The 19,172-nt window shown below is 47.9% G+C and overlaps 1 protein-coding gene across 1 annotated transcript in view; it reads left to right on the top strand.

The window, feature by feature from the left end:
* Positions 1-19,172, top strand: part of STK32B (serine/threonine kinase 32B) — a 365,972-nt gene that overhangs the window by 100,233 nt on the left and 246,567 nt on the right. Inside the window, exon 3 of the mRNA XM_032397296.1 lies at positions 16,374-16,525. Within this exon, the coding sequence (XP_032253187.1) occupies positions 16,374-16,525 (152 nt within the window). The remainder of the gene's footprint in view (positions 1-16,373; positions 16,526-19,172) is intronic.

Genomic DNA, 19,172 nt, shown 5'->3' with positions numbered 1-19,172 from the left:
GATAATTTTTAATTCTTTTAGCAGTATTTTGTGCCGTATTTGTATTAAAATTTACCTTAAGTGTTTCATGAGGGTTTTTTGGACACTATTTTTTTAAATTTAAATTCAATTAGCCAAGGTATAGTACGTCATTAGTTTTTGATATAATGTTCAGTGATTCATTACTTGAATATAACATCCAGTGCTCATCATATCAATTTTAATGGAATTGTTTTTAATTTAATTTTTCATTGTTTGATGCTAGATATAAAAATACAATTAATTTTTATATCTTAATCTTCTATCCTAAAATCTTGGGAACTAAATTTTAGTTGTAATAGTTGTTTTGTAGTTTCCCTGAGATTTTCTGTGTCAACAGTGATGACATCTACTAGTAGAAGTAGTTTTATCTATTTTCCCCCACCCCCATATTGATTTTTTTATCCTTGCCTTATTGCAATGGCTGTAACCTTCAGTACGTTGATGAGAACTCATGAATGCGAGCATCCTTGCCTTGATCTTAATGTTAAGGAGTAAGAAGCATTCAGTATTTCATTATTAGGCCTCTAGGTTTTTCAGAGATGCCTTTGATCAGATTGAGCAACTTCCTTTCTATTCCTAGTTTGCTGAAGATGTTTTTATGTCTGGTTGCCGAATTCTGTCAAATGTTTTTTCTGCATCTATTGAAATGATCATATCTTCTTACTTTGTTACTATGATGAATTGCATTGATTGATTTTTACATTTTAAACCACTCTGAAATTCCTCAGATAAATCCTACTTGGGTATTGGCTTTTACATATTGTTGAATTCACTTTGCTAATATTTTACTAGAGAATTTTACATCTATGTTCAAAAGGAATATTAATTTATAATTTCAGTTTTTTGTAATGTCTTTGTCAGTTTCTTTTTAAGATTATACTAGCCTCATAAAATGAGTTGGGACATTTTCCTCTATTTTCTGAAAGAGTTTGTGTAAATTTGGTGTTACTTTTTCAAAAGTTGTATAGGATTTATGAATGAAGTCATTGGGTATGAGGTTTTCTTTGCGGAAAAGTTTTGACAACAAAATCAGTTTCACATTTTCTGAGGTTTTTTCCTTATGTGAATTTTGTTAAGCTGAAATCTCAAGGAATTTAGCAACTTTCTCTAGGTTAGCCAATTTGTTGGCATAAAGTAATTTATAATATTCTCATATAATCCTTTTAATTTCTATACCATCTGCAATTATAACTCCTCTTTCGTTTCTGATATTATTAGATAATAAATTTGTGTTGCTCAAATCACAAAAAAAATATTTCTATTAAATATGGATTATTGGGTTGACAGTTTTTTTTCTCATTAATGTAAAGATTTTGTACCATTGTCCTTTGATGTACCTAGTTTCAGATGAGAAGTCAGGAAACTTTGAATCATTGCTATCTGGTATATAATGTGTCTCCTTTTAAAGTTTTTCTTTAATCATTTACTTTCAGCAGTTTGACTATGGTGTGCCTAATGCCTAAGTAGAAATTCTTGAGTTTTTAAAAATAGTTTTTCTGTCTTTCTTAAATTCCCTATATTTTTATTTATTTCTACTGTATTTCCCTTTGCTTTTTGCAGCATAGCCATTGTAACTGCTCTAACCTCCTTTATGCTAATTCCAACATCTTGGTCATCTTAGGGTTCACCTTTATAAAAAATGGGTCACATTTTCCTGGTTCTTTATGTGTTGAGTCATTTGGGGTTGTATCCTGGACATTGAGAATGTTATGTTGTAGAGACTTTGAATTCTATTGTATTTCTTAGAAAATAGATTTTTAACAAGTAATTAACTGGGTTGGACTTACAGTGCATACTCTGCCTCTTGCGAAGGCACACAAATCTCAGGCCACCCATCTTTCTTCTTCACTAGACTGCTTACAGCCTGCCCCATACAGTGATCTTTATGGGTCCGCCAGAGATCTGGACAGAGCTCATGTGCCACATTTGAGGGTTCCTTTCTCTGGATTTCTCAGAAGAGGAGTTGTGACTGAGAGCATTTAGGAGTTTTGCTTGTAATCTCATGGATGGTGGCTGATTTTCCATAACAACAACACACATTTTAAAAATCCTATGGAAATGTTACTTTCTGTTGTTTATCGTCCTACTGCTGAGCATTTAATAGCTTACGGAAAAGGAGGCGTCTCTTTAACAGCACAGTTGGCACCACATAGAAGCATATCATTTTTACCTTCACATCACTGACAGTTTGGTCCGGAACCTTCCACACCCCTTCATGGCACGCTACCAAATCTGTGTGCATGTGGCCTCATAATTTCTGAATTGATTATATCCTGTCCTCTTCCTTGAAAGTTTTGTCTACAGTTTCCGCCCACACCTCTGCTGCTGTTTGCCTGTTGGCGTGGCTCTCAGAACCTTGGTCCAGGGCATACATGGATTAAAACTACTGTGATCATGGATCTTTTGAAAAATGCAAACTTTCTAGAGGCTTGGTTTTTAAGTCACTCTTGGGTTGCAGCACTTTCTTGATAATGCCCAAATTCATGTAGAATGTACCCAGACATCCAGGACTCAGGATGAGGCTGGTTTACGTGCAGGCAATAGAACGTAGCTTTGTTCTGGTGGGAATGCCAAGTCATCACTGCCTTTCATGGTAGATGCAGATGAAGTCTGTGTGACTATTACTAACCTCAGGGTTTAGGTGGACTGGCATAGGAGGCAGAAAACCACCCTCCTAATATTGAAAGGATATTTTGGCTTTGCTTCCTGCCTTTGGCAGGTTCAATATCTGGCATTTATTAAGAGTTTTCGAGCAAGACATTTCATTGTTAAACTGTGTCAGTAGCCTTGGTTATCAGGAAAAAACACATGTGAATGCACAGAAATCTCATTTTACTTTCATGCTGGGAGAGTTGTGCTTCCCCAATAATTGGGAAGGGTGATCCACTGATTTTTTTAGCAAGAATTTACTGAGATTTTTTTATAATAATCCTTTGATGACTGAATTTTTGGACAGTTATGGCCCAACAGGTTAATTTCTGTCTATCCAGTGGAAGCACTTTAGGTTTGGGAGTCAGGCCGACTCTGATACGTGTTAGTTGTGGATCCTTGGGAAAGTAGATTAAACACTCTGAAGCTTCGTTTTCTCATCTGTGAAATGGAAAGAGGACAGAGAACCAGAAAGAACGTAAGGGCTGCAGGTTTTGACTGTCCAGCGTGCTTTGCAATCCCCTCTGTTATCATTATAACATCCCTTTCTTTAGAGAACACCTTTTCACTCCATGTGTGCCCAGGGCTCCCCACTCACCCTCCAAGAGGGGCACGTGATATGTCCGTGCCAGCCACATGGACCATATTCAGCTAGACCAGTGCTTGCTCTGAGGAGTGGCCTTGTGACCCAAGCCCAGCCATTCGGAGTCTTTCCATGGAATCAGTAGTGAAAAGCTTGTTCTCTTCCCCTCATGAGTGACATAATGTAAGAAAACAGGTCTGCATTTGTTGGTTGCCATTTTCCTCAGCAGTTGGTGAAGGCGAAGGTCTATTTGTTTTGTTTTAAGATTTTATTTATCTTAGAGAGAGAGAGAGAGAGAGCATGAGCAGGGGGAGGAGCCGAGGTAGAGGGAGATAATCTCCAGCAGACTCTGCGCTGAGCACAGAGCCCAATGCAGGGCTCAATCCCAGGACCCTGAGATCATGACCTGAGCCGAAACCAAGAGTCAGACGCTCAACCAGCTGTACCACCCAGGTGCCCCAGACGAAGGTCTATTTGTAGAAGAAATGAGGCCCACAGTAAAGAAATAAACAGATGTAAGAGGTGGGTGGAGAAGATAGGGTCCCTGTTGGGTAGGGTCCAGACTAGAGTGAGCCAGCATGGCACCTGGGTGCAGAATTAAAGGAGGCATCGCTCCCAGGGTCCTGCAGGTCGGTACTTGCTTCCTGTACTTTGTACCCTTGACTCCTTGCTTGCATCACCGTCGATGGCCCTGCTGGTCACGGCCTGAGCTTGAGTTCTTCCAGAAGCTTATATTGAAGTGCAAATGGTTTATCAGGAAGCGAACCCAAAAACCACCTGCATGAGAAGGGGAGTGAGACAGAGAAAGGGAGGCAGCCAATGATGGGCATTGGATGAAGCCACTCCCCACTGTGGCACCTGGACTCACCTCCCTATGGGACCTCTGGGAGACAGTGCAGAGTGTGCCCTGGGGGCAGCTGAACTTAGAGAAGCTGATGTTTTTATGCACAGTTCCCCCTTCTTCATTGGTGGAGGGCTGGTCCAACCTACATTACCCCCCGCACTTCTGGTTTGTCCCTCTCAGGGCAGAACAGATCCCCAGGTGCTCATAGTGAGCTGCCTGCAGTGTGTGAAGACGAGTGAGAGGGGACCCAGGCACACACTGGTGTGTCCTTCCAGTCTTCTGGGCTCTCCACTGTCTTGACCAGCTACTGAAACTGGCATCTTGTTTTGCTTACGTGAGATCATGTTGGGTTCCCAACATTTGTAACTTGTCCTGACCAGTCAGAAACTCACAGTCATTGTCCTGGGAACCAGACTCCTGTGATCACCCTGTCCCCCTAACAGCCCAGTGTGCTGGGCATTATTACCTCCCTTTTACATGTAGGATGACTTGGAGGCCCAGGGAGGGCATCACTGCCACCCACAGCGGGTCTTGTTTCCACACGTCCCGCCCAAATGCAGAAGTTAGATTGAAACCAGCTTTCATCAAACGCGTATCAGCGGAAACCATGGTGGTCAGGAGGAGAATCCCCGTCAGGGTCCAACAGCATGGATGTTTGGTTTTGGAAGCAGCAGAGCATAGAAGAGAGAGCATGAGTTTTTAAGATGGAGAAGTCTGGGCCCAGATTCTGGCCTTGCTATTTCTGGCCATGTGAACTTGGACCCATCACACAGCTTCTGCAGACCTCTGTTTGCTCTTCTGAAAAGAATGCCCATAGTATTCTTAAAGGTTTAATGTGAAGGGGTGCCTGGGGGGCTCAGTCAGTTAGGGGTCTGCCTTCGGCTCAGGTCATGATCCTGGAGTCCCGGGATCGAGCCCCGCATCGGGCCCCCTGCTCAGTGGGGAGTCTGCTTCTCCCTCTGCCCCTCCCCCTTCTCATGCTTTCTCTCTCTCACACTTTCTCTCTCAAATAAATGAATAAAATCTTAAAAAAAAAAAAAAAAAAGATTTAATGTGAAAATAAGGGGCAGGGGCCGTGCGGCCCCCAGAACCGTACCTGGCGTGTGGCTGGTATTTTCAAATGCCTTTGTGTCTTCTTGAGGCCGGGGTGGCTGGCATTTCCCTGCGTGGTTCTGGGAAGGTTTGGGCCACCTGGAGGGACATGTTGGGAAGGTCTGGTTCTCTTAGCTTCGCCTGGTCATCTCACAGCACGTCTGGCTGAAGGGTGGTCCGCCTTCACCATCAGACTGAGTCCTGACAGGTTGGGACTGGTCATATTCACCTGCCCCGTCCATCAGCGCCAGGCTCAGCGCTCGGCATGTGGCAAAGGCCCGATAAATGCTGCTTAGGGAATGGATGAGGAGGAGGAGTGAGAGCCTGTCCACATGGTGGCTGGCGCTGTGATCAAGCATAAATCCGAGCGTGCGGTTGCTGCCTTTAATGTCCCGCCATTACCCTACCGCTCAGAGCGAACGCCAGTCTCTCCGTGCCGGTCCGCAAGGCCCCACAGTCTGGCTCACTTTTTTTTTTTTTTCCCCTGACACCCCTCTCTATCTCCTCTGTCTTCCCGCCCATTCCACACAGTCCTTCTTGTCTCTCGAACACGCTGAGCTTAACTCTGACTCAGGATCTGTGTCCTTGCTGCCCCCTCGGCTTGATTGCTCTCTCCTGGGCTCTGCAAGCCTCACTCACACCATACACATCTCACATCTCTGCCTAAGTGTCCGCTCCCTCGGGGTCTTCCCTGAATACCCACCCCACTTGAGCACCCACCCCCAAGCGTTCCATATCCCCTACCTGTTCTAGTCCCCTGCTTCAGAGCACCTGCCACTACCTGGGATCCCATTATGTGTTTATTCATGTGTGCTCTTGGTTGTTGGTCTCATGCACCAGAATATAAGCTCTGTGAGGACAGCAGTGTTTCCTCATTGTTCACTGTTATATCCCCAACTCCTACTAAACAGTATATATACACATATATATTATATACACACGTATATGCAAAAGGCTTATACATACTGTGCCACCCACTAAGCCGGTATATAGAGATGCACATACAGAGACACTAAGCAGTATCTATATATATGCACACACATATATGTACATGCATATTTTCACATGCACCCGGTAATCAGTATATGTACACATGTGTGCATGTAGATGCACATAGATACACACGCATCTATAGATACATATGCATATGTATACACTCATACAGTATATGTATGCACACACAAAGTATATGTTTATGTACACATATATAGATACATACCCTGTAAACAGTATCTGTGTACTGCTCTTATATATATAGTATATACCTTATATCATATATAATATTAGTGTAAGTATTCTACCATATAATATGCTAATAATATACTATAATATATATTATGCTATAATATATTGGTGAAGTTATATATAATATAGAGTGGTAAAACATATGATGTACAGCAATATATATATATACACATAGTATATAGATAGATACACACATAGGTATACGGATTATACATCTATATGTACACCCATCAAACAGCATATACACATATACACATGTATGTATGTACATACCCAGCAAGCAGTGTGTATTTACCTATACATATATGTGTATATATCTATGCTATGTACATGACACATATGTATGCATGAATATATATAAGTGAATGAGGAACTTGACAATTAACCAGTCCTCCAATGGGGTTGGCTGACTGTTTACCTGACTGTCTCCGGGTGGGGGTCCTGAAGCGCACCCCTGTCTCACCTGCTGCAGATTTGTGTCTCACGATGGGCCCTCCAGCTCCCTCCGTCCCTCTGTGGCCTCCCTCTCCACCCTCCACATGCACCCCTTGACCCTTCAACGACAGAGCCAGTCCAAGTTTTCTTCTGTGCCGGCAGAGAGAGTGCAGGGGGAAGTGTTCCACTCTGAGTTAAATTTGAAGTCAAGAGGGCATAATTATTTTCAAGAAAGGAAGAGGAACCTTTGGCAGAACATTCTGAACAGTTTGCTTCACAGGTGTCTTTCTTGGATTAGCCATTGGGCCCTCTGCTTAAAGAGCCGCAAGGTTGAAGCAAAATAAACAGGAGTTAATTAAAATTCATGGAATATCCAGAGGCAGTCTGCCCATAAAATAGAGAGTGACACAGAGTTATATGATAATAGCTCTTTATGTCCCTCAAAGGAAGATTCTGGATAAGACTGAGCCGGACTTGCACAAATGATCATCCCAGACTCCACACTGCCTTACTATGCAGTGATGATCACTTCCATATCCAAGCATGTTATTAGTTGTCTCATTCCACAGTCCAGACTTTCATCTGCATGTAAATTTGTGGTGTAAAAAATATTTATATATTTGATCAATAGCAGACTAACCAATTTAGTGACCAGACTGTAATAAATCCGTTCTGGAATTAAACAGATTTGATTTTCTATATATGTTTATAAGTTTGAATGTTAGAAACGTTTGACTTAGGTGTTTTTTTTTGTTTTTTGTTTTTTTTAGTGTTTTGGATTTTTTTTTTTTTTTTTATTTTTTAAAGTGCTGGGCCTCCAAGATGGTAGCATGGTGGGACACACAGCAGAAATCAAACAGTAAATGTTGATGGCAACTGCTGTTGTCCTGGCATTATTCCAGGAACTTGTGATGGTGTGATGAACAAGCTGGACAAGGCCCCTGATGCCACAGAGACTAACGCACAAACATTAAACAAACACAGTGACGTAGTGATGATCATTGTTCTGCAGAAAATGCATAGAACAGCAACCTGGGAGTGTTAAGACTAAGCTTTCCTTGGAGGAGAGGGCAACAGGGAAGGTCTGAGAAGGAGACATTTAAGCTAAGACCTGATTGCTGACAGGAAAACAGACCATGTGAAGATCTGAGGGAAGAAACATCATGGACAAAAGGGGCAGCAGGTGCAAAGGTCCTGTGGCAGGGACAGTTAACAGTGGGGCAAGGAACAGCAGATGTGTGTCAGATGCTCAGCCAGCACCATGTCTGCCTCAGTGGGGACTCGGAATGTATGGTTGCTCTCTTTGAAAATGCACAAGTTAATCAGTTTATAGCACGAAGGTTAGAGAGATACAACTCCAGAGTCTGACAGAGCTGAGTTGGAATTCTGGCTCAAGCAGGTGACTCTGGGCAAGCCGCCTAACTTCCTGCACCTGTGAGCTCCTCCTCTCACATAAGAATCGTTTTTAGAATTCTTAAACATGGTGCTTTTACTAGAAGCCTTTATTGTTTGCACAGACATCTTTTATAAAAGATGGAATGCATTTCTTTTTAATGAAATATTTATTCATTTCATATTAATTAGGTCGTGTTTGGCTTGAGGCATACTTGGGAGGAATTTGCTAGCTCCTGGGGATCGCTTTATTAAGAGCTAAATATCACAGGAAATGCAGGCTCACTCGTGAACGGCTTTCAAGCATTGACCAGAGCAAATGACCCATTACCAACCAATCTGACAGACCTCACTGGTCTCCTGCATTTCCTGACATCTTCCCACAAGGATGTCTCATTCCGTCCTCTAGATGAGCATGTTAGGCCTTCTCACGCCCATGGAGTGGTTCCAACTTGCTTCACCTGAAAGGACACATTTCTAGCACTAAGGCCCTCAGAGGCCCTTTTTGGGGGCATTTCCTGACATTGTGGTCTCCCCTGTGACTCAGGGGAGCGGAGGGGATCAGGGTATATGTAAGCAGTGGCATTAATTTTTTTATAAAACACAGAATCAGCTTTTGGGACTGCTTCCCAAGCCTCCTCCACCCTGCCGTCAGAAAGAACTCCCCTCCTCCCCAAACCCCAAGTTTCCATATTGCTTGTTTATTCTGTCCTTCATCCATTCAGTCACAATTGTGCACCTAGATCCACTTTTAAAACCCTTCAGTAGCACCTTCACAGACACATCCAGAAGGACCTTTGACCATATATCTGGGCACCGTGACCCAGCCCAGCTGACACATAAAATTACCTATCATGACAATTATGAAATTGTTCCTGAGGTCTTTCTTGGGCCACTTCTGCCCATCTCTATGACATCCTCTGCTCCTACCTTCAGAACACATATGAATGATGATCATAATCACAGCATTAGTAAATAATGTAGAAAGTGCTTTACCATGCAACCTTTGTGACCACCCATTAAGTACACTCCTAGCCCCATTTTACAGATGAGCAAGTTGAGAAAGCTGCTAACACATGCTAACATGCACCAATGTGTGTTCCGTTTCCTTATACTTCCAGAGGGGCTGTGGTAAAACACTCCCTTCTCTCTCCCCCCCTACACCTCCGTCCCATGAAGCCAACCCTTGATGACTCAGAAACAGTCTCTTCCAGAATGCCTTTCCCTAATCCCGTTACCTGGTTAGGATCCCTCTTCTGGGTCCCTTAGCCTCATGTGCTCACCTCCTCCATAGCACTGCCTTTTCCTACATAATTATCCATTCATTCCCTCAGCCAGCCACACTTATCAATCAGACACCTGCCATGTGCCGGGCACTGTTCTGGTTACTGAGGATGGAGCCACAAACAAAAGAGAGAAAAATTCTTATTATCATGGAGTTTATGACACAGAGGGGAGACCAACAGTGGATAAACAAACCAACCAAGAAGCATGATCAATGACAGGAGCTGGCCAGGTGGTAGAGGACATGCGGACTGAGGAGGGGTTAGCTCTCTCCCATGGAGAGGTGAGGGATGCCGACTTGATAAAGTGATTCGCGAGCAGAGCCTGGAGGAGGTGTGGAGGTGAGGACCCAAGACTGGGACACATGGGGAAGGGTGGGGCAGACACAGAAGGGCATGGAAGCCAGTGTGGGAAGCGAGCTGGGAGGAGAGAAACGGATATATGTGGAGGGGAGGTTGGGCCAGGCCATGGAGGGCCCAGTGGCTAATGGTGAACGACCTTGGCTTTTATTCTTGAATATTGTCTGCTTATCCCGTTAACTTTGAGTTTGTGGTGGTGGGGCAGGCGGTGCATGCCCTATCTTCATAGCTAGCGTGGTACCAGGCCCATGGCAGGCATTTCATAACTGTTTGCTGAGTAAAATATTCATCCAGATGAGTATTTTTCTTGAGGCCAACCTTTGATTACTCCAGCGAGGCCACCATTGGTCAGAGACCACATGGGCCTTCTGTGCTATGAAAAATGACTGTACATTCAAGTTTAGTAGAAGAGTCATAGTTTCTTCCCTGTTGTTTCTCCACAAGTCGCAGGATCCACTCTGATTGGACCATTTCAGTCGCATGTCTTTGGCTAAGAAATGAATGTGCCTGGGGTTTCTGGGGAGTACCACATGGCACCTGAGAATGAAGCCAACACAGTGGAAGGCAGAGTAGAGGGTGGAGAGAAACGGAATCTGGATGATAGTGTGAACCCTTTAACTGAGATCCAGCTTCTGCTCTCTACCCATGGACTTTCCAATTATATAAGCCAATAAATCCTCTTTTTATTTGTTTAGCTAAAAAAAGAAAGAGAAAAAGAAAAATGACTGTATAGTTTGTGTATCAGATGGGAATGTTCTCAGCAGCCAGAAACGGAAAGTCTGCCTTATGGTGGTTTGAACAAAGAGGGGTTATTTTTCTCAATTAACAAGAACTCTGAAGGTAGGTGACTCCACAATAACAGGTTCAGCATCTCTGAGATGCCCTTGGCCTCATGGTCACGAGGGGCTGCTGCATCCCCAGACATTACATATGTATTCAAGATAGGAAGGACAAGAAAAGTGGTGAAGGGGAGAAATTGGGATCATCTGTAGCTATTCCCTGTTATCCAGAAAGCAAGACTTCCTAAAAGCCTCCTGCAGACTACTATTTTATTGGCCAGAACTATGGCATCCTCTGGCTGCAAGTAAGTATTTAATGGATCGCATTGCCTCCTTGAAGAAAATTGTTCTATTATAGAGGAAGAAGGGGGAGGATGCATATTACGCAGTTCACAGTCATTGTCTGCCAAAGTCAGTTTTCCTATCACGTAGGATATTTGAACAATTGTATCCAGCATGATCACTCTCTTTAGTGAATCTATTTTATCTGATTTTTTTTCTTGCTTGTCCCCACATTGGTTGTCTCCCAGACTCTCACTCCTGCAAGCATAACCAGTATGCTTTAATGCACACCATGGCAGTATATTCACTCAACAGGGTTTGCCAAGTGCATTGTAGCTGGGGGTGGGTGGGCAGAAGAGAGATTAGCTGAGTCCCGCCAGGGGGGCTCCAGGGGTCTCATGGAAGGGCAGGGCCAGCCTTTGCACCCGCATTGCTCTGGGTTCCCAGCTCAGCTCTGACCTCTGATTCTGGGGTCCCCTGAACCCCAGAGGCTGGCTTGCCTGAGCTGTAAGGTGGAGGTTAGAGTACTGACCGTCAAGGCCACTGAAGATGCAGCCAGACAGGGACTTTCCTGGAGCCCAGCAAAGGGATCTCAACCAGCCTGCACATCAGACTTTCCGGGGGACCTTTTAAAAACCACAAAACCCCAGGGCCCTCCCAGACCCCTGGGTGTGCTGCAGAACCCACATCACCAGCAATCTGAATGTGAAGTGGGACTGGAGACCCCCGGACGCCGGGGCTGTGGAGGTTTGCAACATGCATCGGTCCCCTTCTCCACTCCCACGTGGAGATGTCTGCGTGACACGTGCCTTTCTTCCGGCAAGTCACCTGAAATCCACGCTAGCTAGCATTTATTTATCCGTCCCAACAAATTGTGATTCATAGTGATACCATCAGTTCCTAATTGAATTAGAATAATGAGGAATGCTAATTGAGTGTTTGCCTTTTGGCAGCTTGGGCGGCGTTGGCCAAACTGCTCACTCTCTGCCTCATTGGTTGTGATTTCTCCTGGAAATCTGTGCCGTGCTGTATGGCGCTGTGGTGCTGCCGGGAACCCAGCTCTTCTCTTTTGAAGTTGGAGGTTCCCAGGACCTGGGCAGTCACCTGGTGGAGAGGAGTGCTCACCTGGCCTCTGGAGCACCTGCCATGAGCTCATGAGCTTTCAACAGATTCCCTTCATCACGAGGTTGCCATGGGATGGGGAGCTTGGAGGAACAGAAGCCCTTCCTCTTCCATTGTTAATATGGTGGCACGAAGGATGCTGACCCGCTTGCGGCCACACAGGGCATGGTGGACACGGTTGTCAAGGAAATCCAGCTCCTCTGTGGCCTCTGCCTCAGGCCTGGAGGTCAGCGTCAGGGAGGCCTTGGGATCAGGAGGCCATGATGCCTTCAGGGAGTGACGCCCGGGGAAGCCTGCCAGAGGGTATTCTAAGCAGAGGGAACAGAAGATGCTCCTGCCAGGAGTCCCGGGCCAAGGTGGTGAATTCACATGTCTGAGCCCCTGAAAGTCTGGGGTTCGATAGGGAACCAGGCAGCCTGGCCCCTGCCTTCATGATGCCTGGGTTCTGACCATTGGACAGTAAACAGGGATTTATAATCCAGTGCTAGGAAGGAGCGCAAGCTTCATAATCCAGCATATGAAACAGCACAGGATTCATAATCCAGTGTGTGAAGCAGCTTGCTAAAAATAGGGGCTCTGGGAGCCCATTGGGAAGGGTCTAAATATGGACTTCAAGGATAAAGGGAAGCTTCCTAAAGAAAGCAATGAACGGGCACAGAGTTAGAGGGTGAGAGGGCGGGGGAGGAGGCAAAAAGGGTAGAAGGCAGTTTGGAGATGGAGGAATTCTAAAGAAGTCCTAAAGGGTTTGAGATAGTTGGCGTGGTGTATTCGTATGTGGTGTGGATTTGTGTGTGTGCGCGAGTGTTGTGTGTGTGTGCTCTCTGTGCTGTGTGTGCATGTGTGTGCCCACACCTGTGTGTGTCAGAGCTAACGTAGGCAGGGAGGGCTTGGAATGCCGAGATACACACCTTGAATGTTTCCTGAGGGGAAAGAAAGCCCTTGAAGGATCCCATCTTTCCAGTTCCATTTTTCAGAAGTACCCACTCGGCAGCAGGACACCTGCAGAGACCAGATCAGAGGTGGGACCGTCCGCTTAGGAAGTTACGACAGTGAAATTTTCCTGTCTGAAATTTCACGCATTAGACTCTAAATAGCAGAAATTCCTGTGCTCGCAGGGACTCACGTGGAGAGAACACAGGCGTGGGTTTGGACTGGAATGTGGGGTCCTGGGAAACACGGACTGTGGGAGCCAAGTGCACTCAGTGCCCCCTGTTTCAGGGCTCAGGGTTGGGTTCCAGGCATCCGTCCATCCATCACCCACCAGCCCGCGTTTACTGGGTGTCTGCGTGGCCCACATGCTGGGCTGGGCTCCATGGAGAGCTGACCGTAGACCTGGGAGGGTCAGTCCTCCCACACACACACGTGCAGGAGAGTCAGGGTCACAGAGGCGCTTGGCCGAGTCGGTCAGCCGCAGGTGGATGAGGAACAGGGACAGACTGTTCGGTATTCTTTGGTCGCCGTAACAAAGAATCACAGGCTGGTGGCTTAGAGCAGAAGTTGATCTCAGGGTTCTGAAGGCTCGAGGGAGGATGCATGTGTGTGCCTCTCTCTTAGGGGGTTGCCAGCAATGCTCGGGGTTCCTCGGTCTGTAGACGTGTCATCTCTCCCAGCTCTGCCTACACGGTCACATCCCCCTCTCCTCTGGGTCTTCTTGCTTCTTTTCTCTTATTATAAAGACACTGGTTGGATTTAGAGCCCACCCTAATCCAGAGCGATCTCATCTCAAGACTCTTGATTACATCTGCAAAGGCCCTTTATCCTGATAAGGTCACATTCCCGGGCTCTGGGGGTGAGGACGTGGACATCTCTTGTTGAGAATAGTTGCTCAACCAGTTACTAAGGCTGCCCTTCCCCTGCCCTTCCCCTCCTCTCTGGTTTTGTTCATTCCATTCTCTGTGCCTCAGCCACCTGCCTGAGACAAAGCCTGGGGGCTGCTCCCAAGTGTCCCCACTTCCTTGGTTCTGCAGTGTGGAGGTCTCCACTCAACTACCCCAGCAGGTCAGGAGGAAATGTGACCCCATGGACCTTCAGTCTCATGCCGGTGATTTTACTGCCTGGAAGAACCTCCTTTTGGAGGGGGCATGAAATGTGCTGTTTAAGACATTAAGATTCAGGACATTTATCACTCCCTGATATGCTGGGCACTTCTACTTCCTCAGTCTCCTGTAGTCTCATATCGTTTCCCCCCTCCAGGGGTCCAGGGTGGGCCTGGCTAACTCCGTTCAGACAGAGCCAGAGACGGACTCAGGGAAGCAGAAGCGAAGCGTGAGCTGGAGTTCAGGCTCTCCCCATTGTCTTGCATCTGCCTCAAACATTCATGGCATGTCAGAGCTAGAAGGAGTCTGATTTCCAGCAGAGGAGCAATGTGGTACTCTGGAGAAGACCCCAAGCTCCTGAGATGGGAGCCCAGGCCCATGATCTTATCCCTGGCCTTCTGTCTCGAGTGCCCTGTTCTCAGGGAGGAAGCATGTTGGTGGAAAGTACCTGCTGGGGAGGCAGGGTCTGGGTTTGAGTCCAGAGATGTGAGGAGGGTCTGTAGCCTCCCTGTGCCTCTCTCCCTTTATCTGATAAGCGAGGACCGTAGTAATAGCTAGCTGTACGGGGTTGAATAGTGTCACCCAAAATTCACCTCCTCGTGGAACCTCAGAATGGAGCTTATTTGCAATAGGGTCTTTGCAGATGTAATTAGTTCTGATGAGGTCATACAGGAGTAGAGTGGGCCCTGAATCCAATGACTGGCATCCTTAAGAAGAAGGTGAAATTTGGACACAGAGATGCAGACACACAGAGGGGAGAAGGCCACGAGACAGAGAGGCCAGATCAAAGTGCCTGCTGCAAGCCCAGGGATGCCCAGGGGCGCCGGCTGCCACCAGAAGCCGGAAGAAGCAAGGAAGGACCCTCCCTTGCAGCCTCAGAGGGGCACGGCCCTGCTGACGCCTTGACTTTGGTCCTCTGGCTTCTAGAACTGAGAGACGGTAGGCGTCTTGTGGTAAGCCGCCCAGGCTGTGGCTCTGTGTTACGGTGGCCTGAGGAAGTAAGGCCAATACGTCATCAAGTCTTCGGGAGGACTGGCTAATACAGTCCTTGTTAGCTGTTCACGGTGCACACGAACGTTTCCCGCCGCACCGCACTCCTTGCCGCGTGTCCTCGGGCCCCGGGTCCTCCTGTACACTCTTCCGTTTCCCTAGAAGCCTCTTCCTTCCCATCGTTCCATCCTTCTGTGCTCGTGCTCTGGCACAAACTCCTCCAGGGAGCCCTCCCTGATGGCCCATCCTCCCACCTGCCCCCGCGGCCCCGGCAAGGGGTTCACTCCAGAGTCAGACTGTCTGGGTTTGACTCTCTGTCCTGACACATAGGGGCTTGTTGGATGCTGGGCGCATGAATTAGTACGCTCAGGGCCACCACTTCCTGTGCTTGGGGGAAGACGGAAGATTTATTGGAGAGGCCCTTGAGTGGATTGTCAGGGAGAGCATTTGCTCAGCATCTGGCCCTCAGTAAAGTGCTCGGTACCCAGAAGCTGCCATCATGGCGTCACGCTCCGCCTTTGCTCCCCCAGTGCCTGAGATTGGGGATCCCTGGGAGCAGGGTGCAAGGCGAGGACTCGAGTCAGGGCGCTGGAGAGGTGCAAACAGCACGGGGAGGTGAGTTGGGAAGTGAGTCAGGGGAGGGGAGGCAGGAAGACTGCCAGTAAAGGGTGTGCCGTCAAGGCGGGTGCCCCGTGGGCCACTTCTCAGACTTACCCCGCGGAACGGGCGAGAGTCCTGGGGTACGGATGCGGCCCTGCCGGCCTTGTTCTCTGGCATCGCCAGCCTGTTGCCTGGGCAGCAAGTGGGCACTGATGGCAGAGAGAGTCCTTGAGCAGAGAAAAGCCAGGCTAGCAGGCAGGTGTGCGCTCAGGTGGGGAGGGCCAGCGGATACAGTGGGCACCAACGGCATGTGCCTCCGCGCTGCGGACATTGGTGTGCGTTTGTCTGTTTTCCTCCCGGTCTGTGCGCCCCTTGAGGGCACGGCTGCCCCTTCCGTGTTCCGTACCTGCAGCTCCTTTTCCAGCACTTAGCACACAGCTAATGCTTCGCGTAGGTGTCTGAGGAACAGGTGGATCTGGTCCAACTCCTCGGTTTTACAGATGCGGAGAGGTTGTGGCGTGGCCAGAGCCGCTCTGCTAGCAACTTCTCAGAACAGAGGTTTAAACCCAGAGGTCGACGTGCAGGGAGGGGCCGCCTTTTTTTTTTATTTTCTTTTGGTAAATGTTGGCCTGAATGTTCTCCCCTCTGGCTGTTACTCAGGTATGCATCGTGCAGAAGCGAGACACGAAGAAAATGTACGCAATGAAGTACATGAACAAGCAGAAATGCATCGAGAGGGACGAGGTTCGGAACGTGTTCCGGGAACTCCAGATCATGCAGGGGCTGGAGCACCCTTTCTTGGTCAACCTGTGGTGAGTGATTGCATGCGGGGTTCCGGGGGCATCCTCACCGCGGAGCCACGTGCAAAGCCCACTCTGCTGAAAGGGAGCTTCTGCCTGGTAGAGAGAAGTGAAACTTTCTGGATGCAGACACTCTTGAATATTCTGTAGAGTTACGTTCTCTGATGGATATTTTGTGGAGTACATTCCTTCATGAAATCTGGAAGCATCTGCTCACTTTTAATTTTAATTCTGTTCTCTTACCTGACGAATCAGAGCTGAAAATAGATTTTGAAGAGAAGGCTTTTGTATTTCTGAGGAAACATGCGGGATGCTGTAAGAGAAAGCCAAATAGAAGGGACTTCAGCTTTTTAAAAAATGTCGCCCATAGTGTTGATGGCAAGAAGGCCTCAGGATGGCTGGCCAGTATGGATAGGCTAAATTCCAAGTTCTGAATCTGGCCCATAAGGCAGGCCATGATCCATGTTCTAGAACTTTCTCTGCATCCCATCCCGGCTATTTTCTCTGCTTTAAATTGGCATCCTTGAAATGCCACCTGCCGGTGGTTACCTGCCCCTGTGCCTTTGCAATGACATTTCCTCTCCGTGAAATTTCCACCAGCATCTCCCCTCCACCCCGTGCCGCACCGCACTGCGCTCACTTCCTCTAAGCGAATCCCGCACATTCCTTTCATCCAGCTTAGGAGGCACTTGGGGCAGGAGCCTTCCCTAACCCGCAGGCCAGCTGAGTGCCCCTCACCGTCTCCATCTGCTCTGTGCCTGACCCACCCAGCACAGCCTTTCCCACAGTGAGCCCGAACCCAAATCTCTGGGCTTACCAAGGAATCGCTTGCTCCTTGAAGGCAGGAGCTCTCTTGGTTCTTTGGTTCTGGGAGTCTGACACAGTCACAGACATATTAGAGGAGGTACTTGCTCAGTGTCCCCGGAGCTTGGTTTTGTTGAAGGGGGCAGAACAGGCTGTTCTAGGAAACACATTCTGGCCGTTTCATTCTGCACCTCAGTTGAGCATCATTAGTGACCCCCCAATGGGAAAGTCTAGTCTAGTGCATATTCCTAATAGGCTACCACCCATTATTTCCATTGCTCTCCCTGCTCAGAGGCACCCCGAATAAGGGTGATAGACCAAGGCAACATGAGTTGTCCTGCTTGGGAAAACCACAGTACGCCGGGCAGACGCCTCACACCTGGGCGTCTCCATGGGGATAAGCCTAACTCTGTGTTACAAGCTCGAGCCTGAGAAACAAGTGCAAGTTCTCTGTGTCTCCAGGCAGTGATCCAAACACTTCGGTGGTTTGTGGGAAATAACCCCTTCCAGAGGACTCCTTAGAGTGGAGCGAGGGGTCTGGATGCACGCCCAGACGCGTGATGCGTGTTGAAGGAGGGGGTTAGGTTGGAGCGGTCCCTCTGAAGGCACCGCCTTTCCATGCTGTTTATGTGCTCCTAGACACGGGTTAATGTCACACACCCATGATTACGGGACTGTGAGGGGTAAGGGAGGGAGCTCTCTGCAGTTGTTGGGCCCCATGGCGTTGCGTCCCCATTGTGAGCAAGAGGGAGTGAACGGCTGCCAGAGTTTGGAGTTGCATCTCGAACTGTCACCCATTAATGATGATAATAATGTCCTAGCTGGGCCGCCTGGGTGGCTCAGTCGGTGAAAGGTCCGACTCTTGATTTCGGCTCAGGTCATGATCTCAGGGTCGTGAGATCGAGCCCCGTGTCAAGTTCTGCGCTGGGCGTGGAGCCTGCTTGAGATTCTCTCTCTCCCTCTGCCTCTGCCCCTCCCCACCCTCACTCTAAAAAAAAAAAAAAGAAAACTAATGCTCTGGCTTACTGCTAGGGCTGTTTGGAGAATGAGCTGAGAGGGAGGGATAGGAAGGTATGTTTTCTGTAAATGAAAATATTGCCCACTGTAAGAGGTTATAAGTCCGTGTGTCTGGGACTATGTGATAAACAGATGGACAGTGTCCCTGCTGGCTCTGAGCGAACAGCGGTGAAGTGCCGCTCAGTCCGTCGGTCAGTCGTGAGCACTTCCTTCGCACACGGTATGGCTCAGGATTTATCCAGCTATGGGGGCAGAAACTTAAACTGGCTTCAGCGCAAAACAGAATTTCTCGGGTTTTATGGTGAAGAGGCATAGAATTCCTGCGGCTTTGGTCTCTCTGCCTCTCTCTGGCTTTCCCCCCGGGGTTACCATGGCTCTCGCTGACTACTGCTTGCTCTGACCTCTGGTAGCCCAACAACCCCAGCAGAGGATGAAGGGCATGGGGGGGATGGACCTGGCTCGGGTCACATGCCCATTCCCAAAGCAGCAGGGGAGGGGCAGGAGGTGGGTCTCACCTGCGTCTCTGGAACCCAGAATGAGGGAGGAGATGGAGACCCGCAGAGGGAGACTGGAACCTGTTTCTGGGAAACCGTAGTGTGCCTGCCAGGTGGTCGGAGCCCGTCACCTGCTGCAAGGTGAGGGCTGTGGGCTCCCTTCCTCAGAGAGGGAAAGCAGGGCTCAAAGCAGCTCATTGCCTGCCTGAATCAATCGAACTGTGATTCAAACTCAACACCATCCCACTGTGCCCTGAGGTTTTCAGTTTTGTAGGGAAATGACCTCTAACATTTACTGATAAGTATCCCTAACTTCCCTAGTCCTCTTAACAGCCTCGCTGGTT

Source organism: Phoca vitulina, unplaced genomic scaffold (assembly GCF_004348235.1).
Source record: "Phoca vitulina isolate PV1807 unplaced genomic scaffold, GSC_HSeal_1.0 scaffold3, whole genome shotgun sequence".
NCBI lineage: Eukaryota > Metazoa > Chordata > Mammalia > Carnivora > Phocidae > Phoca > Phoca vitulina.
This window is presented reverse-complemented; position numbering and strand designations above follow the sequence as displayed.